This window comes from Tauraco erythrolophus, chromosome 3, assembly GCF_009769465.1.
Source record: "Tauraco erythrolophus isolate bTauEry1 chromosome 3, bTauEry1.pri, whole genome shotgun sequence".
Lineage (NCBI taxonomy): Eukaryota > Metazoa > Chordata > Aves > Musophagiformes > Musophagidae > Tauraco > Tauraco erythrolophus.
The window spans coordinates 83,212,574-83,238,121 of record NC_141467.1 but is presented as its reverse complement, the minus strand read 5'-3'; the positions used below and the strand labels follow the sequence as shown (position 1 = coordinate 83,238,121).

Sequence of the window (25,548 nt, the reverse complement as noted above, 5' to 3'; positions counted from 1 at the left end):
AAAAGGATAGTGGCTATGAGGTATTCAGAGTAGTTCATATCTGGTAAGACGACTCAAGTAACTTGAACACTATGTTACCCACAAAGATTCAAGAGGACCAGAGAATCCAAGATCAGTTCCAAGGACCAAGAAATCTCAAGATACTGCTCTGAGAGCCAGAGATATTCCATTTAATGTTGGATTTTTCTATCTGACCCCAGGAGGAATTAGCTTTAATAGCCTTCTCGACAATAAAGCCCTGGAAAAGATTTACCCCATCTCACTGCTTAAATCCCAGCTTTTTCATCTTTATGCAGTACTGTTACTGTTGCTCTTTATTTCTATTGATTTTACTTTATTTTTGAGAAATTAATCTCTGTAGAAACAAAGATCAAGATTCCCAAGTTAAGATCCTCAAACTAAGACAATTTGGTAATAGCTCCAACTTTCAGCAATATCTGAACAGTTGCAGATACAGCTGGCAATCTGAAACAGGTTTAGGTAAACTAATGTAAATGCAAATATATAACTAAGGCAAAAAACAGCATATAAAAATTAACTGTTGAAATAGCATAAGTATGAGCACATTTCATCATATATTTTCAGAAAATAGCATAAGTATGAGCACATTTCATCATATATTTTCAGAAAACAAATAAAAAATTCCTCTCCTTATTAGTGTTTCTACATGTGGACTGAACTATTTACACACTTTCTTTATATTAGGCTTCATGTAAAGCAGCACCACTTCTAAACAAATGTTTAACTGAGTTCTAAAGGTTATAATGCCTATTATACTATAGTTTCAGAGAATATTTTAAAAGCAATATTTCTGTGGAAGGAATACTTCTATGATGCTATAAGAGTTTCAGATTCTATTCTGTCTTTGCACGCAAAAGCAGTTTTACACTTACTAAAAAATATGGTTATATATGATCTGAATCCAGAGCAAACCTTAACGAACTTCTCAGAGGAACTCATATCCAGAGGACAGCCATGAAATTCATATATGGAAAATTTTACATGGCCTGTCTTATAAAGCAATAGCCATATCAACCATGGTATCTTCTATTTGAGATCTGAAGCCACCACTTTCTTTTTATTGGCTCACAGGTTATCAGTTTTCTATCCTTACTTCTATTCACACACAACCATGTAGACTTTTTCCTGGTTTGCAATATTTTCTGAAAATATCATAATCACAGTAGTACACCAGCATGTCTTACTACATCTCTTAAAAGCTACTGTGTTTCAAGTATAATTATTTCATAGAAATTATTAGGGGCTCAACGTCTCTCTGCCATATATTTCATATATAAATAGAACTCTGATGTTCTGTAATCACATACAGGTATTGTGAATGTATACAAGTACTCATAACTTACCAAATAAACTCTATAGAAATATCTGCAACATAAGCTTATACTTTTCACTCTACTTTACTGAAAGTATGAGATTTCAGAAAGACTCTATCTCTATGTACTTTGAAGCAGATAGACTCTTCCTCATTATTTCAAAGAGAATAATAAGTACTATAAGCACTCTGGGAAAATGCCAGCAAAAATAAGGGTTATACAAAGACACATATATAATATCCATATAATCTAATTTATCAAACTGACTTCTATAAAGCTATTCAGCTTCTCTTGGGATTTACTCATCTAAAACTGCCTACTCAGGCAGTTTTAGATGCATACATACTCACAGAGTATTATAAAACATCTTCACTGTACATGTTTGTCACTTAAAACATAGATCGCATTCTCAGTTTGGAAACCAACACAGTACTGTCAAAGTCTAAATGGCAGAGCTGACGATATGCTCCACATCAGTTATACCTCTCAAGATCATAGTAAGCACCCTCAGAATAGGTACGGCACATCTTACGGGAGCGAAGCAATCTGATTGCATCTTCACAAAATAGAGGATACATTGTGTGATCCTGGCTGCCAAAACATAAAGGGTGAACACGATGAAAAGCAACACAAAGATGAAATGAATAAAAAACAACATGAAAACAACCAATGTCAGCAACAGAACAAAACACTGGAACAAAACTCAGCTGCAATTTTGTGAATTTGCAAAATTACTTTTAAAATTAAGGCATTTTGGCCTGCACCTGAGACTACAAGAAAGGTATCACACTCCAGTTTTATCTATTATAATCTTTAACACAGCCATATATGTATGTATGACACTCTGTATTCAAAAAACACAGTGTCAGCAGGTATTTGTGTTTGTTCATTTAAATCATTTTCTTTGAAGAATTACCCAGTGATTGTTTACACACTGTATTAAGAAAGCTAATGCTGATATTGACTCAACACTTCTAAGTTTTCTACCACTATACACAGACTAATAAAAACAAAAGTGAACATACAGGTGCATAGAAGTACATGCATTATCCACACAGAGTCACACAGAGGAAAACATATACCTGGCATCTCTGTAATGGTGATCTGTGGACTGGGTATACCGGGAACGAGGCAAAGTAACATAATGACTGAGTAGATGGCAGAAAGAAAAATACAAATATGAGACAATAAGATGGAGAAGGAATGATACACGTCACACAAGAGAGGACATAAACATCTGAGAAAATAGGAGCTATACAGGCATTGTATGGAACACTGAAATTATTAACAAAATTAGAAATCCGATATACAGTTCTAAAGGTAAAATTATTTAGATGATTTACACATTTGTTCTGAGAAGCCAGTATCGAATTACAGGTCAAGTGGATAGCTAAAATCTGGGACTTTCTAAATTATTTCAGTTAGGAGGAAAAAAATGTATAAATCTCTGTCTGAAAGCAATCTCAAGAAGTCAGATTGACCTTGCTTGAAGGCACCGATAACCTCAGTATCAATAATATCTTTGGCAGAGGTTTATCTAGTCTGTTTGAAAAGCTTCCACCATTGAGAAAACTGTCCCCACATAGCTAGCTCCAGAGCTTTCCCAGTGTGAGTTTTCCTAATATTATCCTATTGTGATAAAAGTTGAATTTAGATGAAAGTCCCATTATTATTTAAATAATTAATGAAGACATAAACCATCTGTAATAGAATATGCCAGAAAACAAATGCCTGCATTTCAAAATAATAAAACCAAGATATTTAGATTTTGTCCATGTTTTGAAAATATGTAAAAATTTATCTACTTTTAATATACTTATATTTTTTACAGCACTAGATATTTTCCAATTATCAAAAATAGAGTAATGTTATTTCTCTTTTTAGTGTAAATATATGCACACAGTACAGGAAAAATGATATTGAAAATAGGTTTTTTTTCCAATTTACAAGGAATTATTAGAATGCAAAGGAGTCCCTGGTTTGCAGCTCCTCTGAAGTGGGCTATTTAAAAGCAACACCTAATCACACAAGTCCGCATTGGAAGCGTAAACCAATTCGACAAGAAACATGGAAAACTTCCTTTTTATGCTGCACTTTTATTTCTCATGTCTTAATTTGCTTATAATTAACAATTTTATAGTAATCAAACACATTGTTACAGGTAGCTATATTACCTACACTTATATTTGTCTCTTTTGCATGTGGATAAAGTGTATCATCATAGATTCATAGATTCATAGATTTCTAGGTTGGAAAAGACCTTAGAGATCATCGAGTCCAACCATCCCTAATCCCCATTAAACCATATCCTCAAGTAGATCATCCACCCTATTCTTAAACACATCCAGGGATGGGGACTCAACCACCTCCCTGGGCAGCCTATTCCAGTGGCTGACAACCCTTTCAGAGAAGAAATACTTCCTACATCCAACCTGAATCTCCCCTGACTAAGCTTATGCTCATTTCCTCTTGTTCTATCACCCAACACTAATGTAAAGAGCCCTTCCCCTACCTCCCCACCATCTTTCTCAAGTATTTATAGGCCGTAATCAGGTCTCCCCTCAGCCTCCTCTTTTCCAGGCTAAACAGCCCCAACTCCCTCAGCCGCTCCTCATAAGTTTATTTTCCAGCCCCTTGACCAGTTTGGTCGCCCTTCTTTGGACTCGCTCCAGGAGCTCAATATCTCTCTTAAAGCGAGGGGCCCAAAACTGGACACAATATTCCAGGTGCGGCCTCACCAGTGCCGAGTACAGGGGCAGGATCACTTCCCTATTCCTGCTGGTCACACTGTTCTTGATACACGCCAGTATCCCATTGGCCTTTTTGGCCACCTGGGCACACTGCTGGCTCATATCAAGCCGGTAGTCAACCAACACCCCCAGGTCCTTCTCCGCCAGGCAGCTCTCCAGCCACTCCTCCCCGAGCCTATAGCGATGCTTGGGGTTTTTATACCCCAAGTGAAGGACTCTGCACTTGGCCTTATTAAAGCTCATGCCATTGGCCTCAGCCCAACGATCCAGTCTGTTCAAATCCCTCTGAAGGGCCTCCCTACCCTCGAGCAGATCGACACAGCCTCCGAGCTTGGTGTCGTCCGCAAATTTACTGAGGGTACATTCAATCCCCTCATCCAGGTCATTGATAAAGATGTTAAACAGAACTGGACCCAGCACTGAGCCCTGGGGAACCCCACTGGTGACCGGCCTCCAGCCGGATTTAGCCCCATTTACCACCACTCTTTGGGCCCGGCCATCCAGCCAGTTTTAACCCAAAGGAGGGTGTGCCTATCCAGGCCAGCAGTTACCAGTTTCTCAACCAGAACACTATGAGAAACTGTATCAAAGCTTTACTGAGGTCAAGGAAAACTACATCCACAGCCCTTCCCTCGTCAACCAGGCGGGTCACCCTGTCATAGAAGGTGATCAGGTTTGATTGGCAAGACCTGCCTTTCATAAACCCATGTTGACTGGGCCTGATCACCCGGTTAACCTGTATGTGCTCATTAATAGCACTCAAGATAACCTGTTCCATGACTTTGCCCATCACCGAGGTCAGACTGACAGGCCTGTAGTTCCCCGGATCCTCCTTCCGCCCTTTTTTGTAAATGGGGGAACATCCGCCAGCCTCCAGTCCAGCGGAACTTCCCCAGTGAGCCAAGACTGCCCAAAGATAACGGACATGTAATATTCTTTATAAGCATATTAGACTAATTGTATACTATAGAGATCTTTGTGCTCACTTCTTGTCAAATAAATGCAAAAGCATAGTCACCACTATAAAAAGCTTCTAACTTAAGTCCCTGATTCTGCAAATTAAACTTTGCAGTTTGTTACAAGAATGAAGAGACAGTACACAGTTCAGCAGGGCCAAATTTGACACAGTAAGCTGAAAATTTGAAGATGAGATTCTAAGAAGAACTAACAATTAAGAAAATAATCACAGCTACACTGGAGGCTGCAAAAACCATTAGGGTTCTTAAACTAATGCACAGATCTGAGTATCAAAAGCAGTCTACCCATAACAGCCTGCAGTCAGCATGCTGCCAAGAAGCATTAAAAAATAACTCCATTATGTTCTTAAAAATTTGCTTTAGAATACATGCACATCTACAGGACGAACAATTAAATAAAACGCAGCAGTCTACTCCACAGTAGCTATATGTGTGATGATGGGAAGCAACTGTAAACCAGCTTATTCTCATCATAACACGATAACATTCTCAGGCTATAGCTACATGAATATGTCCTTAAATGAATCAGATACAACCCTGGAATTAATACCACAAAGCTGCTGCAAATATTACATTAGTATTAATAAGTAACCCAGTGATTCCAGCTGGTAGATGACATTTTAACGTTAACAATTGACTTTCAGTTCCCCTTTTATCTCTCCAGTGAATTACTGACAAGTTTTCTTGATAGTCTTTCAAAAATATAAGACATCAAATAAATATAATATATTCAACTAGCTTTTAAAGAGTAAAGCTTTAAACAAAACTAGGACTCCAAGCAGATCATGCACTGCAGAACACGAATTTCGTGGGAATGCAATTGCTATTTGCAAGCATAAGCCATAAGAAGAAGCACCCCCAACTATTCCCTTCACTTGTATGTGAATGAACATCATAATTTAATGTTCTGCTTAGGATTTGAGTTCTAACTCCTTTCCAAATCCCCACTAAACTATTTTAAGTGCCCAACCTCTGGTTTCACATTTTCTCCTAATAATTCTAGAAACTCAGAGCTCTAGTCAAGAACACTGTCTTTCAAGAGTTTTTCTTGTGAATGTATGGCAGGCAGTTCACTATTTTTTTTTTTTTTTTAATTCAGGAATTCAGAATCAAAGTAAGCTGGCATTTAGATACAATCACTTATACAGTTTGATATGTAATAACTTATAACAAGTTTGAAATATGCTTCCTCATCATCCAGAACTCTGCTTCTCTATATAGAGAAGTGAGGTAAGCCTTAGCTTACACTTGACCTGATGCTCTGGCATTACTGGCTATCTATATTTTTTCCCTATTCTTTAGAGCCCATGTTATCCATGGTGTCTAACTCATCATAGATAATAACTCACTATAAAATGTTCTCACACGAGCAAAAGTGATTTTCCCCAAGGGAAAGTTATGTCTGAACTCACTAAGAAGGAAAATCAGTTCTATACATGCATTAACAAAGTAACTTGCTAGAGTACATGGCATTCATTGTAAATTAAGAACATATAACCTAGCAATGTTTGTGCATTTTTATAATATAATTACAGTAATAATTACAGATATATTATTCATGTAAGCATGTGTCTCTCTTTGTCTGGAATTAGTTTCTGTTGAAGTATAGAAATATTTTCCATAAAATATGCATGGTTAGTAAAAGAGAAAGGAAAGGTCAATGTCATATCTGTATGGAAGAGAGAATGCCTGACATCATATAGATCAAAATACAATAGAGTGCACATTAGGAGGCAGCACATTTTTCTGTGCTTTATGTATTTCAACACGCAGAGTAAAAGGCTTAAATGCCATCTGTCTTCTGAACAACTTGTCAATACTCTATTTGTTTCTTTATTGTTAATACTTCATGTATTTAACTTAAAATAATTCTTTATGTTTTTATAAATATGTTAACAACAGAGCACCAAAAATGCCTATAACGTATCTAATTCTCACTGTCCAAAACTGAAATGTGCAATTTTCATTTGGCTAACAGCTGGTCTATATCATAATGTAGTAAAACCATTAAGCTTTGCATGAGCTGTTCACGAAAATCATGATCTCATATGCATATGTAGACAGGAACTCTCAGAAGACAATGGAGACATGGACAAGATTAGACATACCAGGTTTTTAAAAAGACGAAGAACTCAAAGATACTTTTTTTTTTTTTTTTGGTGCTCTTCATTTACACTTCTAGCCTTTTACCACACATTCCTTATTTGCTACATTGTAGTAGATAATGGCAGAGGTATATCAAATGATGGTATGGCAAAACGAAAATATTATTCTGCATCCTCACAGACTTCTGAAACACTACATATTTGTTACAGGTAGCACAGACAGAAAATTTGCAGTAGTAACTCCTTTTGCTTATATTGAAATAATGAAGCGAGTCTGATAAGGCAGCACTACAGACTTTGCAATATGATCATTAACGTGTACACGCACGCACACACACACATCATACATCCACAACACACCCCTGCATCAGGTGAGAACAGATTTCCACTATTCTGACAAGATTCCAGACACACAGGCAAACATGGTAACTTTTGTTTTTCAAGTGAACAGAAAATGGTGACAGAGATCGGTGATTCAGTGACCAATTAGATTGCTTAATTGGAAGTACTTAGTATCCAGGATCAGGCCTGACATACCAGAACAGCCTCAGAAGCACACTTGAAAACACACGCACAGACACACGCACACACAAACCCTCTCTCACACACACACACAGCCTCGCTGGACCCATCCATGGCATACCTTTCTGTCCTTGTTGTGTAAGCGGAGTTTAACCTGGTCTTTACTGCTTGGGATATTTTATTCAATAGTAAGGATAAGGCATTAGAAAATAACCTATTCCTTTCAATTTTCTTTCTCTGTGATCAGATGCCACAATTTGATTAACGTTCCAGCTTCCCTATTAGAGTGGGAAGTGACCCCCAAGTATTTCTCTGGAAAGGATGAAGTACTGGAGTACTATTGCATCCTGACAAATTTGTGCTTATGGAATACTCATAAACAATTCTGAAAGGAAAAAAAAAGGCTATCTGTTCTACTGTTACAGTCTGCATGAATCAAACTCAGTTGACACAAGAAACTTCTACCATCATGTTACTGTTTATATAGTCTGATAGCTTTTTCCAGTGTATTGTAATTTAAGTAATACATTGTATCATTGGCAAAACTACAGTCCTCCATTTTTAATAACACTCTTTTACACTTTTTCAATGAAATCACAAACTAAAAATATACAAACTATTGAATTATTAAGATTGCTAAAAAATAAATATAATTTTTACTGGTATGAATTCACCTTTAACCAAATACTCTTAAACTTTTCAGTTACGATCTTCTGAAAATCTAGCAAGTGAAAAAATGGGAATTAGCATAATTAGACTGTAGAGTAAGAGGTGGTTCTTTGGGTTGATTAGTCAGACATTTAGGGGAAAAAAGAGCCATTGAAAGTGATAGAAGGAAAAAGGGAGAGGGCTGGCATATGAAATTTAGGGTAAGTAAGTATTGTGGGAAGGAATATTGTAAAAAAAACCTGACCTGGGATCAAGGTAGGACTGTGAGACTAAGGGTAGAATTGTTCAAGAGAAGAGGAGGCTGGAACTAATAAAATGATATGACTTGAGAAAAAAAGTGTGCTATACTTTCCTATTAGCAGCTTGCTCATTCCAACCATGGTAAGCAGCTACTACAACTAGTTAATTTTCCAAACAAGCAAGGCCAGTGATATACTTCCAAAAGTTTAGATTCTCATCTGAACAAAGCAGGAGTACTCTGTGGTAGAATGTTTTCCATGTTGCTTCATAAACACCTGGGAAATTGCACCTAAAAACCACATAAATAAAATGTGAAGTCAAGCTCTCAACCTTCAGAAAATGGCAAATGCCATTCAAGAATAAAATACCAGTTATATAATTTCCCCTGCTACATTCGTAGGAAGGATTAACCAAATAGTTTTATTTAATAGTTTAAGTTTTTTAGAGAGAAAAATTTTCTTTACGTATTAACATCCACAGTTTTTCCACTGATAATGACATGAATGCTTTTTGTTACATTAATTTTATAGAAAATTTCTGCTTATCTCCTGGGAAAGATAAAATGCTAGAAATATTCCAACTGATTGCAATAGACAGTTTGAAGACTTCAGCTGTGAAACAATAGCAATTATGAGCAGAGAATTTGTGAACTGACACATATTCAACCAAGATGAATTTCAACAAGAACATATTGCCATGTTATCATAGTGCTCCCCATAATGTATTTTAAGTCCTCACTCCAAAGGGCATAGCACGAAGTCTTTTATCAAAAGTGCATTATTATTTAGGTTAACATGGGTGTTTTGTATGTGTATATTATTCAGAGAAATGTCTCTATGACTTTTTTTGTTGCTGTTTGTTTTTTAATTTGGCTTGAATGTTTTGAATCGTGAGTCCTTACAGATGCAGCTGCATTTGCAAGACCGCAATTCTCTTGCCACCTTCCTACTCCACCCCTCTGTTGGAGGTTCCCATCCTTCAGCAGACGCGTGGAGGCACAGGTGGGGGTGCAGATGATAACTGTGCAATTTAACAGCGATTGACTGTGAAGTAATGTGCCCACTGTAAATAACAGCAGCTCAAGAGAAAACACTCTCCTTTCTGCCATCCTTACTGCAAGGCTAAAACACAGCAGTGTGCTAGGACTGCAATCCCTTCAGCAGTTAAATCCATTAGGGCTCATGACTGAGAGCCCCGGGACAGGAAATTGTATTCGGGAACATTTTAAGTAACTGAAAAAAGAATCTGTTAATGGAAAGTGTAGGATAGTCTTACCTATAGGCTTCTCTACTGGTACAATCTCTAGTATGTTTGTACTTGCAATTGTAGGCATAGATATACAAAATAATTAGGAAGTGCAATATACTATTAATGCACATGGTAAAATTTTGAAAGGACAAATAGAATTGCAATTATTGAGATTTAAGTTGAAGCATATGATTTTATAACATAGCTATAAAAAACTTTCAGTAACGCATTTCTTTAATTTACTAGGTATTTGAAGAAACAAAGAAATAATGACGTCGCATACCCTCATATGGGTATGTACCCATATGACATACATAACTAAAAACTGAAGATGTTATCTCAAAATTTCCACATAAAGCATCAGCTACTCTTTATAATATCATTGTATCTGTAATATAGACTTAAATGATCATATTGTAAAATATGAACTAATAATAAATGATTACTTAATTACATATACAGCTGTGTATTAATAAATAGATATATATAAAAAAAAAGCTAAATTTTCTCTTTTTCACTATGGTGCAATGTCTCAAAAACTCTTTTCCTAGTTTGACCTAATCCGACACCTAGCTATTGACAACATTGGATTAGGATCCTGCTATGTATAGAAAAAGCAACTGCTAGTGTGAGGTGACTTTTTGCAATGTAGAATTTGTATTGCTTTTGGCCACATTTATTTTGTGTTAAATAATGGAAGCAGCTACTTAAATGGCACCTTATCTAATATGCAGCAGACTCGTGGTACTGAATTATTTTGGTCTTCGGTGGTTTGACCATAGTAACCAGAATTTTTTGCATGTTATTTTGGCATTTACTTTAAGACATGTTTAAAAAACCCGCTTCTTTCAACAGCATGAAACAAAGTGTTCAGTAGACAGGTTGTATTTACATGTGCTTATAGCGGTGTTAGTCATGCTAGTCCCAGCATACCAAGATGGTATGTTTGTCCCAGACACCAGTCCCAGTGGGATGATACCATCTGATCCCAGATGCCCATCCCCTATGGATGCTAGTCCCAGATACCAAGCAGTCTTCCTGTACCTGAGGGGTACATAGTGGTAAGACAAGGGGCAATGGATTTCAACTGAAAGAGGGTAGATTTAGATTAGATATAAAGAAGAAATTCTTCACTCTGAGGGTGGTGAGGCACTGGAACAGGTTGCCCAGAGAACTTGTGGATGTCCCATCCCTGGAAGTGTTCAAGGCCAGGCTGGAAGAGGCTTTGAGCAGCCTGGTGCAGTGGAGGGTGTCCTGCCCATGGCAGGGCGGTTGGAACTAGATGATCTTTGAGGTCCCTTCCAACCTAAACCATTCTGTGATTCTATGATTCTAAGATAACATCTCTGAAATGACTTAAACATAACGGAGGATATTTCTTTAAGTAATCATGGCTATGACTGCCTCGTTACTTTAACATAGTAGATAACAACTTTTGTTCTTTAAAATGGAAACTATGCAATAGTCCTGATGAAGGGATAGCAAACCCAAAATTTAACTTGCTTTTTTTCTTATTTCCTTGTAAGTGCCTAGTAGAAAAACATTTGTACTTCAGGAGTTTTCTCATACGTTTCCATTGCAAGAATCTTTGAGTTAAGCATTCTCTGAATGCTCTAGCCTACTATATCTGTGCTAAATTCACCATTGGCAATTTCATTCCTCAGGGAGAGCACATCTAGAATAAAGAATATAGTGAGATTAACAATTACTAATTAGTATCTAAACTGGTTAGAGCTTTGGTCTGAGTACAATTTCCTTACACTGTCTTGGTGTTTGTTGTTAACTGCTGATATATCTTTCAAAAAGTAATATATATATCAGATACAGTTTCGGCAGATGTCTTGTTTTTGGAACTACACTAAGATTCTCACATTGTTCCTATATAATTCACCTAATTATATTGATAGCTTAATATAAAACTCTCAGATCAAATCTGGCTGTTTCCAACATTTTCTCTATAGTTAGATTAGCTTTAGTTTCTGAAGTGAGGTAAAAGTCTGCTTCAGAGAGTTTATTAAAACATGTCAAACTGAAGTTTACAAGGTTATCCCATTACAGATATGGATCTTATGGAAATTGAGACTATTTTAGGTCATAAGCATTCATATTTCTTTCCATTACAAATCAGGCTATTCCATAAAACATTGTGGGTACTTGCAAAAAAACTCCTTGAGTTTTGACAATAATGAACTAGTACATCGATACTAAATATATAGGTAACAATTTAATTTGATCCCCCACTTTGAATTACCAGTATACACAGCATAATTCTGACATTTTTGATAATACCACCACAGATACATATTTTAACTGTAACTTTACCCTGTCAACAAAATCAGTATATAATTTGACATATTTAAAGGCCTGGTGTTTGAAAATCAGATTATCTCAAATTAAATTAAGAAAAAAATGTCTTTCAGCTTTTTTTTAAATAATTTGATTTTCACTTCTAACTATGCATTCAGTTTTGAAGGAATATTTACATTGCCATAACACTTGAGGTCATTAGATATTTTTGTATGTGGTTTCAACTAACTCCTTAGTGCCATAAACATTAGAGAACTTTATGTTGAATTATCTACAAAACGAAGGAAAGAATTTTCTTACTCCTGTTCTCAGTCAGATTTTAACTTAGCAATTGAGCTACATACACTCTACAAAACGGTACTTTTTCAGTCTCTTATTTGCAAACAGCTCCAGGGGGAAAATGGACCATAGAAACAACAACCATCAGAGCAGTGGAAAGTGTGGGTTTTTTTCAAAGGTAAGTGTGGAATTAAACAAAGATGACAAGTAGAGAGATTATAAACCTATACAAAGGTTCAGGTTTTCCAGTTCTCCCAACTGCTTGCAGTTCCAGCAGTTTGCAGAATTAATACCATTAAAGTTACTTTAGGGATTTGTGTAAGCATCATTGTTTTTGTTATGTATCACAAATATTCAGTAACAAAATTTGAAGTCTAACAATCCTTCTGTTAATAAAACCACTGTCAAACTAGCAATGAATATAAAACATGATTAATGTTTGGGAATAGTCTTTTTCTGTTCTCTTGAGTGTTGCCCAAGATCAATATGCTTCAGAGACTGTACGTTGCAATAGAGGCATAACTAGTAACCATCTGATTTCACAGGCAACCACTCACCGTGTACAATAGGAGAACCTTTGTGTGCATTTTGGAAAATACAGATGACATATAAACCTGTATTCAGAGATTCGGAGCACACCTAACAAGCAAATATATCTTCATCTAGAATGGTTACGTGAAAATTGAATAATTTCATCACCAACAACTTTCTGACATGTTTTTTTCTGACATATTCTAAAAAAACAATTCTCTTTCTCTAAGCCAAGCCAGTCTGTAGGCCATATTTGACTGAAGTGATGGAGAAAGATGTGGTGCTGTACTTCAGGCCACCTTTCACTGCTATGTGTTTATCTGGGAGGCAGTAAATAAACTCGTACAGTAAACAAACTCAGGAGCATTCCGTAGGGCATATACAGGCTCTAAGGACAAGATTAGATCCTATTTCAGGGATGACTAGTCTAAAAATCGATTATCCCAAAAGTATTCCGTTCTTTCTTTTAAGGAACGGCTCAGAATCCTTAAGTTATTGCCTTCTGTATGGAAATCAGATAGCCTCGTGAACCAACTAAATAGTATTCTTTTCTATAACATAACAGAAATATTAAACAGTTCCATGCAAAAAAAGAGGTTCACCTATATATCTATTATATTTGTAATGACTACAATTATAATTCTGGATAATAAATACTTGATTGCTTTTCAATATCTTAATTTTTTGACCCATTTGATCTTTTTTTGGCCAAATTCAATTGTAAATCACTTGAATAGATATGCGCTTTTTTTTTTAATACTCTTTTTTCCAACTTAACTAATTAGAAACAATTAATTATAATTTCTTTCCTGATAACTTTATCTTACATTCCTTAAAAATCATTGACATCACATTAATTTCTTTAAGAAATATCATTGATCATCACATTAAAGTTCTTTTAAGAAATATTCATCTTTCTGATCATATTGCTAGCAAAAGCCACTGATTTCTTACATTCTTTGTATTACAGTTAGCAACACTTAGTATATGCTTTGATGTCACTTGAGGAATAACCTCTATAATCATCCTTACCAGTACTAACTTCAAATACTAGTCACATAGCACTTCATAAGATGACAAATACATCTGTATCATCCTTGCTATATGCAGTTATAAAGGGGACAATATCTATCAGTCATTGCCTCTCTGATTATAATGTGCAGGTTTTTATCTTGGTGTATAAGAAGCCGGAGGTTTCAAAATTAAAGGTAAAAAAATACTTTTTCTTTTGATTTTCTGACCTGAAGACAATGAGGTGAGAAAGACCTTATCAATATTTTTTTATAATGTCACAAAGGCACCACCATAATTAATTCAGTAAAATTAACTACAGTAGCCAACTATTGCCTGCAATCTTTTTTACAGCATTAAAACTCATAGAGGTTGCTACAGCTCTGCTCACTCCTTGAGAAGTTCCATTAGGCAAACATGGTAAGACGTGCTTCTAAATACAAAGACCCTGATTTCATTGTAACACACATTGCAACAACCCTTTATTTTTTCCACACACAAAAAATGGCTCATAAAATTCAGAAAAGACAAACATAGTGCTAGAATATACTTTGTTATGTCTGTGAATTGCACTCTATCCAATGGGAGCCTTACATTAATACTGAGCTGAAATTATCCATTTTTATGCCTCTTTATTCCGCAGCAAAAATGACCAAATCTACTGTTAGATTTCTTCCAAGATATTCAGCACTTAAAGCATTTATTAATATAGTACATAAAACTATCTTAGTAAAAAGAACAAAACTATTTGTCTTTTATAATTGCATAATTCTCATAGATTTTTCAGATTTCCTCTCGGCAACATACACTAACTTGACAGTTTTGTCAGCCTTGTGTGCACTGTAATATTTTTTAATGTATATCATGTAACCAGCGGATAAACAAGTAGGGAAATGGTCATCTGTGGATTAGGTAAGTAATTTTCCTATTTACTTAGTGAGCTACCGGGCTGAAGTAATTCACATCGATGAATGTAGGATAGAGCTGTTTCTAATTCCAGTCAGATATTTACCTCTCTCTGTCCGGGGAGTAGTGGTCATCTATTACACGGTGTCTATCCATTCGGTTCAGGGTATTGTAATGCGCAGGATAGATCGAGTCCCTCGTAGTCCCTGATCCACATTCCGACTAAGGATAAAAGACATCAGATTGTATAGACAGTTATTAGCAAACATGGTGATAAGGAGATGTGTTACCTGACCTGTCTTTTGTATGCTTTTACTCTGACATAATTTTCAATGTCATGGTAAAAAAAAAAAAACTATCTTACATTAAAAGGTGCTAAGTCCATGATAGGGATAGGGTTTGAGGGTTTTTGTTTTTTTTTTTGTTGTTGTGTCAATGTTGTTTGTTCGGAAATGAAAGGATACAATTAATTTATTTAAAAGGTTAACTTTAGACAAAATTAATTAGTCTTTCTAGACTAGTACCTTCAAGGAAAATTTCCTTTCTAGCTGAAGCATACATTGTGAAGAATTATCCATGAGCTCTTGAGTCTGGCTATGCTATAAAGATGTATACTCTAGTAAGATGCAATGAGGACTTTCGGCTGTACGGTAAAGTGCAGCTTGATGAAAACATTGTCATCTGAATTCAACAGTAAAGCTTATTTTGCACTGGAAAGCTTATTCTGTAATCTCACTAGCACAGAAACTGAAAAAGGCAGAACTGTTTCATTAGGTAACACATGGTAGCAGGCTTCATTAAGAACACCAGTCACTTCTACAGTTTTGTACTATTGAGACCAAAGCTATGACCATTGATTGCTTTACTCAGTTTAACCATTAATACCTACTGATATACACTAACTTCCTTGTTTTCTGCTCTGTAAAACAAATCCACAAGAATAGGAAGATAGAAAGTCAACAGTTAACTGTAACAATTCCTGGATAATTTAAAACAGAATTGTTGTATAGATTGAATAATAGTTTGCATGCTGCCCTCCACACAAATTCAAATTTAAACCAACAAAAATTATTTTGCCATCCTGACCTTTCCGCAGTTTCCCTAATGTGGGCCTCTTTTTTTTCTTTTTTTTTCCACTTCTATACCATTCAGTTCCTGTGGTCTTCCTTGTCACTTTGTCTGCTCTTTGGTACCTGTCATCTTTACCCTTTGTCATTTGCCAATCCCTGATGTTATCTGTATGTGCATCCTTCACTGTTGCTGCCATGCTGTCGTTTACTTCTGCGTATAAGTGCTATGAAGATGTTGCACTACACATAAACTTTTGTCTTTGGCTGTACTTCATTTCTCATAAAGCATTTCTCCATTCTGGCTTTCATGAAGCCAAATACAAAGTTTACTCTGGCTAGTAAATTTTGTATTTGCAACATTAAAAGTGGGTATAAATCTTCTACCTTCCACTCAACAACTCTTTCCTGCAACTTTTTCTCTGTACATGTTTTAATGCCTTATTTATATGAAACAATAGAAAATCCAGAATAGCCTTACCCTGCCATTGGACTCTGTCATTCATATTTGTACTCTAAAACAGATATTGACAGGGGTCCTCTGCTGTTCTTAGTTAATTTTTTTAATTTTCGCAACAACCAGTTCTCATTCCTCTTTTCTGAACTCTGGTTTCTGTCTGACTCATTTTTTCAGGGTCTTTTTTGTTCAGATTTCAAAATAAAAAACCTTGGGTTCTTTTCTGTCTATAGTATTATCATCTTATTTTATTTATCTCTTCTTTTGACTTAGACATTTAAGATTTCTCAAGCTTTCATTTCTATGCAAAACTTCTCAAGATCTGACCTTTGCTGTCTGCCCACACAATCAAAACTCCTGCCTGAACTCTGATTATAAGCCTTAGTCCTGAAAACTCAGAACCATCCTATCAGCTCAAATCACTTTCAATAAGATTGTTTCATTAGTTTATTGTTCTAAATAAATTATTTTTTACATTTCTGTACAATATCAGATTCTGACTTCATGTTGCTTTGTAACATCCTACACAACTGTATTTCTCTACTTCAAAGTGTTATCACTATTCCTGTTCTGTTTCACTCTGCTAAGGATGTCTTCATCAGCCAGATTTACTATTTAACAGAAAATGACATACTTTCTCCAATGAAACTTGTTCTATAATAAAAGTTGCTTTCACAATATATGTCTTCACTCCTTTGTAACTTTCTTGCAATTGACAGAACATGTACAGAGCAAGCAGGCAACAGATAAGCACCTGAAAATGTGTAATTGCAGGTAGTGATGGAAGACAATAATGAGCATCCTACTAAATTTATCACACCATTTCAGCCTAGCCACTTTCTATAGTCACCTTAATGTTGCTTTTTCAAATGGACAGTCTTAGAAAAAGCTAACATGACTTCTTCAGAGCCTGCCACAGTCTAAACTCCATTCTTATCTGCAGAGAATAACAATCAATTAAATATAATAGCTGAAAACATTACAAGAGGAGTAATAATTTATTCTCAGCTACTATGCAATGTGGTTTTGGTGGAGTTTGTAACAAAGTCCAGTAGAAGGACTGAGGACTGCAAAATGGCTTCTAAGATATAACAGCAACTTGCACTTCTATGGTCCAAGAGCTCCTGCCTGCAGAGGCCATCAATCAGTAACTGGGAGATCTTTGGGCATGCAGCATGCCTACCGCAGCTAGCACATGTCTATAGCAGCATGTTTATAACAAACTCTACTAAACATGATGCAAATGTGATTAACAATGCTTATAGCTTTGCCAAGTACACCTGGATTTTCATTAGAAATAAAAAAGTAATTTCTGTAACCCAAGGATTATGCTTGTTTTCTACAAACTCTCAAGTTCTGACAACCTGATTCTATGGCTCAACAAGTTCTCAAAGAAATTATTTGATGTGGGGGCAGGGAGATATATGTAAATAATGCGTTTGAATGTGAAATGTAGGAAATAGCTGAAACATTTTTATCCGGAAGTCCAAAATTGTATTTAGAAATTCAGCTTCAGGAAAGTCAGGAAGCAAGAAACATTTCATACATGCAAAGAAATGCAAAATTACAAGAAAATGAAAATAAAGTTTTTCAATGGTGTCAGACAACTGTTAATTACTAGCTTGGGTAAAAGTTCTGCTGAAAATGCACACAGCATGCACGCACGCACAAACACACGCCATGCGTGCATATCACACAAAGCACTTTTGCTCACATTTATGTCTATATCCAGGACAAATTTAGCACAGGCCCATTACTTAGACTGAAATCAGTATAGTAGAATAGGCTCCTCTGTGTCTACTGTTTATGCCTCATTTGAAGTCAGGCTGTATTTACGTGTGGCTTCAGATTTCAAGTAAAAACTTACAGTTTCTGCCTGTTAACGGTTCTGTGATGATATGGGATAATTTGGGATCCTATAACCTCACTAATGCAAAAGGTTATCATTTAGTCTGTATCTGTTACAGGAAATTGTAGGTAAACACATAAGTAAGAGAGTATGAAGTCAAGAGAATTTTAAGCTGAAAAAAAAAAGAACAAAGATAATAGATAGGAAAGCAGAACACAAGAGAATCAGAATGGCTGTAGAAGAAAGGGATACACTCATGTACCTGACTGGAAATATTGGAAACCAGATATTGAGTATTAAATGGGAATTGTGAGCTATTATAAGCAAAAAAAATCTTATTCCAATGGAATACACCAACTGGAGACCTACCCGTACACAGTGACAAAAATGCTAGAAACCAGGCTCATTCCCCTTTAAATCTATCCTTCTGCTTCGTCTTAAGAAAGCTTATCAATGCAGGAAATTCTTAATTCTGGCTTAAACAGTATTTTCAATTATGTAATAGTCATTATCCAAAATGGCTAGCTTTCAGAAGAAATGTCCTGATACTTGTTTCACAAGATAAATAAGTGATCAGAGGCATTCTATGATCCGGAGTGACATTTTCAGTATAAAATTGTATATGTGTCAATTTATTCTTGATGCTTCAAAAGTCTGAAGAAATAGTAGAACGAAAGTTACTGCAGGCAGGAAGCATGGCTTTCCCAGAACCTCAATACTATGCAACAAAAGGGTTGAAAACAGTTGCTGACAAATGAATGCTAAGAAAATGTCAAATCATCACATGCTATAGAACATGGCACCTTCTAAATACCTCTTGAAAATGAAAATCTGGATAAATATTTTTCCTTTCCTGAGATCGGAATGTACTGATTTTTTATGAAAAATGAGACAAAATTAGGTGAATTTTTGCACATCAGTATAATATAAGAAAAAAACTACTTGATTTACATAATTTCATAAGATCTAATTAATTCATTGCCATTTTGAAAGTCTGGAGATTCTTTCCAGTATTGTTACAGGATCAATCCAACTTAAATTTAGATATCTGCATAGTTAAATAATTTACCTTTGTGGGGGAGGGACACTGGGAGACCACGATCTAGTCCGTCCTATACTATCTCCACGGTGAGGGGACCCTGATCGAGAGCAATGATTAGATGACATAACTTGTTCTGGCACTGATAGCGTTGAACTTTGAAGATCTCTCCCATTATGTCGATAATCTAAAAAGAAATGCAAATATTCAGTTAATGTGAAATTGAACTTTTTAATTTCCTACCATATCTGTAGCAGTTAAATGATAAAAGATGGAATTTGATCAAGAATGTTATCATGTCTTCTTGTTTTTTGCAATAAAAAATATATATGTAAGTTGATTCCTGTTGTTATGCTTAATTTAAGTACCGCTATGGTTCCTACAGTTATACTTCAAAAGCATAGAAATAAATTGTCATGCACCAAACTGGGGATTTATAATAACCAAAATATCCAAATTTGCCATTTATTTGTGGTCAATATGATGTATTAATAATAAAACTAATAAAACTGAATTTTTTTCCTTAGAACAACGTACAAAATGGATTATTGCATTTTCTAATTAAAATTGTATTGTAACGATTGCGTATAATATATGTCAAACAGAAATGTCCACAATTAAAACTGAACCAAAGTTCAATTTAAAAATTTGGGATAGGAAACTACTACAGGGTTAAATATGCAGTTTGCATTCAAGAAAGATTTGTATTTGTAAAGATTGTATATACAATTAAAGTAACAATGACTCAATATCAGATTTCACTCACATGTCTGAATTTAAACAACATGAATCCTTCACGAACATAGGAGCTAAGGCCATGCAAACACTTGCTTACCTCCTGGAGCTAATCTTGAATCAGGATAATAGAAGGCATTACGGTCTAAGCAAAAGCCTTCCCAATTATGATAGCTTAAAAGGCTACCACAGGGCCATTTTATGTAGGCTTTTAAGAAAAGTTTTTTAAAAAGCTGCATGTATTAAAGTGACTGTCTGCCTCAAATTGAAAAAGGTGAATTCACTGTCTCAGGGTACAATACTCTTTGCGAAAAAGAGATGCCAGATATACAGCAGTTTCAAAGAAGTTTTCACAAATTTTGTGAACATCAAATTAATATGCAATGGTAAGAAATAGAAGACCTATAAATCTTAATCTGGTGATAACATTCTGCAGAAATAGGTCTTCAAACCGCACCTAGTGGTTAAGACAACTGATATAACTGACTTTTGTTATGAAGACAGTAACCAAGTACGGATATTAGAGATCCACCTGGCAGTGGAAAAATTCTGGCTCACAATACTGTAATTCTTTTCCTATTAGATGCTTCTGAAAGTCCAAGAGTAGTTGGTCTTCTAATCCAGATTGTTAACAGTTTTGTTCCTGGAAAATGTTCAGTAAGCACCTAAGCAAAACCTCGTTAATTCAGGTGTTTTTATGGTTCTAAGAATGTTAGATATTTCCAGCTAAGTATTCCTATTTATTGCATAGCCTCAGGACCGAGGATATATATGAACCATTCTAATTCATAAATAACTTCTTCCTCCTATGTTTAGTGTAAGCTGCTTTGTGTGTGTGTGTGCAGGTGTGTACATAAAGGGAAAAACAACACATCATCACTACATTCCATTAATATAACAATGTTAAGGATCAAATAGTCCCTCATCACCTCAAAGCAATCAAGTCATGCTGCATGTAGTCTCAGTTGAGAAACAGTTATGAACTACAGACTTTTATCCCGTGTATGAGGTACACTTATTAGCATACGCACTGATATGGCATATAAGGACCAGTGCAACACTGTTCTGGGTGGAAATCACCACAGGAGAAATGGGGAATTTTATCAAAACAGGATATTGCTCACTAACCATTCAAGTACAAAGATACCAGTATAATAAAGATATTTTGACCCCTGAAGAAGAGAAACACTGCTTATGTTAATTAGAGGAAAGGCCATCAAGTCCTGGTGGAGTGAGCTGTGATAAAGGCCGATAAATAAAGGAAAGATCTATCATTTTTTTACCAACTCATCATATAAATAGTTTAACCAGCAGCTAATACAATATGATATCATCCATATACTGAAATAAAAACAAAACCCCAAATTCATATTTTCTACAGAGAAGCCCAACTGAAATTGGAATAATTTGGAAAGGCTTGGTTTTTCACTAAGACTAGGTGATTAATTGCAAACAGTATCCTTACAACACAAAACAACATCTTTTCTGATTTCACAGTGATCAACTTATTCCAACAAGGTTTAATATTTTCATTAAAATAATTGAAAACTCTGGAAAATACCTTATCAGTTATTTTTTCTGATTATGTTAATTGAAAAGCATTGTAAATAACAATGAGAAATAAACACATTTCTAAAGATAATCTTAAAGCAGCAGAAAGATTCTAATCTTTAAAGAATAAATTGATACATTTTGGGAAAATAAGAAGTTATCTCCAGAAAGGCATAAATCCAAAATCACAGGTGAAAAGCAAGTTACGAAGAACTGGGAAAATACTTTAAAAAAACCCTAACATTTAAATCAACAGTTTTATACAATATTTGGTAGTACAGTAGACACCAAAGGACAAAGGGAATGAATAATAGCATATGGTATGTGACCTGAATGAATATAGTGAAGGGAAAGGATTTCAAATAATAAACACAAAGAAAAAAACCTACTCTGTCTAAAAAATTCCTAGAAGTGAGTAAATCAAATAATTAAATTTATTAAATCTGTATACATAAGAAATTAACTACTTTGAAACAAAAAGTTTCCTCCAGCTCTAACTTGCTCTGGTAGTTGACCACTTGCACATTATTGTTGTAATAAATCAAAATATATGACTGTCTAATTAAATTGTCAAGTATAATCCTGCTCAAAAATGTTTTAATTAAATTGGAAGCAGACATGCAATGCTTTCTGGTGACTAACACTGATAGTGCTTCCTTATAACAATTTCAAAAGGCAGAAACTATCAGCACTCCTAATAATTTTGCATCAACAAAACTAGACATATTAAGCTGTGTTCAACGAAAAAGGTTAATATTCTCTACGCTTTGTTGCCAGAAATAAACTACCAACAGGTCACACATTAAAAAGCAGCTGTTTCAGTACAGCAACCAACTAACATGAGTTAATTCCGAAGTCTTCTTTCAGTTTTGGAGAGTTAATGTAGCTCTCTGCCCTATTTCACACTATGTATTTTCACTAGCTAGGAGACAAAGCAAAATAGAATCCTATCTCATAGTGAAAACAACCATATTAGACTTTCACAGAAGATAACTTTTTGTGAGCATCTGTAGAATGTAATATTTTTATTCAGTAAAAATATCCATTTTATAAAGTTGCAATATCAGAAAATATTACATGTGTTTAAATTTGGACAGAAAGGAGTTTAAGGATAGACCCAGTAAGGTTCTTGGGTTTCTTGACTATAGTTATTATCATTCCAACCACAGCCAGAACAAAACCTAAATTGTAAAGGAAAATATTTAAACGGTATGAATGCATGAGAAAAATCAGATATTTCAGAAAAATGATCCAAAAAACTACATGCTATTAACAAGCAATGTATATCCAGTTAACAGAAGATGCCATGTTTTGAACCTAATTGCCAAAATCAAGAATGCAAGGAGGATGCTTCCATCCACTCAGGATCCAAAGCCCTGCAGTTTCTCCTGACAATGTATCTTAGAGTACTTTTCAAAAGAATTGATAGGAATAAGGTGAAAACTGTTTTTATTTCCTGGGAATCTAAGAAAACTGCTAGGCTTATGTAGGAACTAGCTGACTGCTCATTCAGACTATGTCAGTTCTGAGAAACGCATTCAGAGAAAAAAGTATAATCATATACAAAATTTTCACATCCAAAGAATAAAGCTTAGCAAGTTTCTTGACAAGTTTCGGACTTAAACAAGCTGTCTAAAGCCAGCTTTGGTAGATCAAATGGTTTGGAGTTACAGTATCTGTCTTGAAGGCACTTGGTCCCAGTATATCACAGTTCAATGATTCATTGTTTTTGACTCTTTTTATTTATTTAAAAACAAGTTTGCTTTATTTATAATAGTGGATTTTTTTTAGGTATTACTTTTTATTAAAACGTAATTTTTTATTGTTTTATTCACTGAGGATTTTTTACAAATAAATGCAGATTTCCAAGCTTCAGGGCCAGTGTAATATTTATTTTAATTTCTGAATCTAGAGATCAGAACAGTATAGTTAAAACAAAAATACAGTTGATTATATCTTTTCTTTTTTAGCACGTAACCACTATGATTCCAGAATGAAACAGTTGTCTGTGCTTGAATCACATAGATAGCATTTGTTGTGTGTCCAGCCAGTATTTATGCCACCTATGCACTGATTTTTTTCCAGGTGAAACTAGATAAAAAAGACGGCACATACTAGACTCTACTTGATACTTCAACTGGTATGGGATTTCAACCCAAAATTTAGAAAGTATAAGAAACCACCTCGGATACAGTGGGATACAGCAGGAATATAAAAGTTCCTAAGAAACTGTTTAAGAATGAACTTCACAAGATAAAGTATATTGAGACTCTGCTGATACCAAAAGAATTGATTCAATCGTCTTTCACATGTTTTTTTCTTTCATTAAATTTCAATGGCTTTTGTTGCAATTACTAGTTATCAAATAAAATACTTCAGTGTATAGGAAATTTGTGCCTTTCATTGACACATGAGCTTCAGAGGAAAGACAATCTGTGATGACTCTGCAGCCACAAGAGATGCAGAGACAGCAATGGGCCAGCTCCTCAGTTACAAAGCTTCAGGAAGATGTCAGCAGCACAAAGCTTGCACAGGAGGCTTAACAACATGCCTAACACCAATCTGTACACCACAGGAGGGTCCACCACTGTAATAAATATGTTTAACAATCAACACTGGAGTTCTTCTAAACTGTAGACTTTAAAGCTGATATTGATGACTGATTGACCATGGGATATGAAGTGGTAACTTCGGTACATCTAACTTGAAAACTTAATTCTCTCTAGAACATGACTCGCTTTGCTTGCCCAGGAGTGGAAACATTCATGCTTCTCTCAAGACAGGTGCCGTTCTAAAATTATGGTGACATTCCTCAATTGAAAAGGTACAATTTAAATTCCAATTTCAAAAATATTCCATGTCCTGAAAATAAGGTTAGAGAAAGAATGTAAAAATATTTTCTTGCGAAAAGAAATTATAGACAGTAAAAACGGGTCATAAGTACAACTTGACCAAGGAGCTGCTATTGAGCAAAGCAGATAGTTATTTATAGCAGTAGTAAAAATAGGATAAACATTGGAATCTGCTTTCAGCTATAAATATTAAGTCATCACCATAGAATCAAAGGCTCTATAACAATGGCAAGCCTCTTAAATCAACATACAGAGTACACAGAACTTTATAATCAGTATAGAGATAATCAGTGATAAACAACTGTGAGCTGCAGACACTTAAATATGGGCACATGACAAAGATATGGGACCTTGACAAAGAGGGACCTTGACAGGCTGGAGAGATGGGCCTGTGAGAACCTCAGGAAGTTCAACAAGGCCAAGTGCAAGTTCCTGCACGTGGGTCGGGGCAAATTCCATGCACAAGTACAGGCTGGGCGGAGAATGGATTGAGAGCAGCCCTGAAGAAAAGGACTTGGGAGTGCTGGTGGATGAGAAGCTCACATGAGCCAACAATGTGCGCTGGCAGCCCAGAAAGCCAACCGTTATCCTGGGCTGTATCAAAAAGAGCGTGGCCAGCAGGTCGGGAGGGAGGTGATTCTGCCCCTCTACTCGACTCTCATGAGACCCCAACCTGGAATACTGTGTTCAGCTCTGGAGTCCCCAACAAGAAGGACATGGAGCTACTGGAACGAGTCCAGAGGAGGGCACGAAGATGATCAGAGGGCTGGAGCACCTCTGCTATCAAGATAGGCTGAGAGAGTTGGGGCTGTCAGCCTGGAGAAGAGGAGGCTCCGGGGTGACGTTATAGCAGCTTTCCAGTACCTAAAGGGGGCCTACAGGAAAGGTGGAGAGAGACTTTTTACAAGGGTGTATAGTGATAGGACAAGGGGCAATGGCTTTAAACTGAAAGGGAAGATTCAGATTAGATATAAGGAAGAAATTTTTCACTCAGAGGGTGGTGAGGCACTGTAACAGGTTACCCAGAGAAGTTGTGGATGCCCCATCCCTGGCAGTGTTCAAGGCCAGGTTGGATGAGGCTTTGGGCAACCTGGTGTAGTGGAGGATTTCCCTGCCCAT

General features: G+C 35.7%; 1 protein-coding gene across 1 annotated transcript in view; it reads right to left on the bottom strand.

Annotated features, from left to right (window-relative positions):
• Positions 1-25,548, bottom strand: part of RIMS2 (regulating synaptic membrane exocytosis 2) — a 504,339-nt gene that overhangs the window by 150,488 nt on the left and 328,303 nt on the right. The window contains exons 15-18 of the mRNA XM_086609332.1: positions 24,767-24,779; positions 19,322-19,478; positions 18,515-18,566; positions 14,986-15,101 (exon numbers count right to left, since the gene is read on the bottom strand). Coding sequence (XP_086465458.1) covers positions 14,986-15,101; positions 18,515-18,566; positions 19,322-19,478; positions 24,767-24,779 — 338 coding nt within the window. The remainder of the gene's footprint in view (positions 1-14,985; positions 15,102-18,514; positions 18,567-19,321; positions 19,479-24,766; positions 24,780-25,548) is intronic.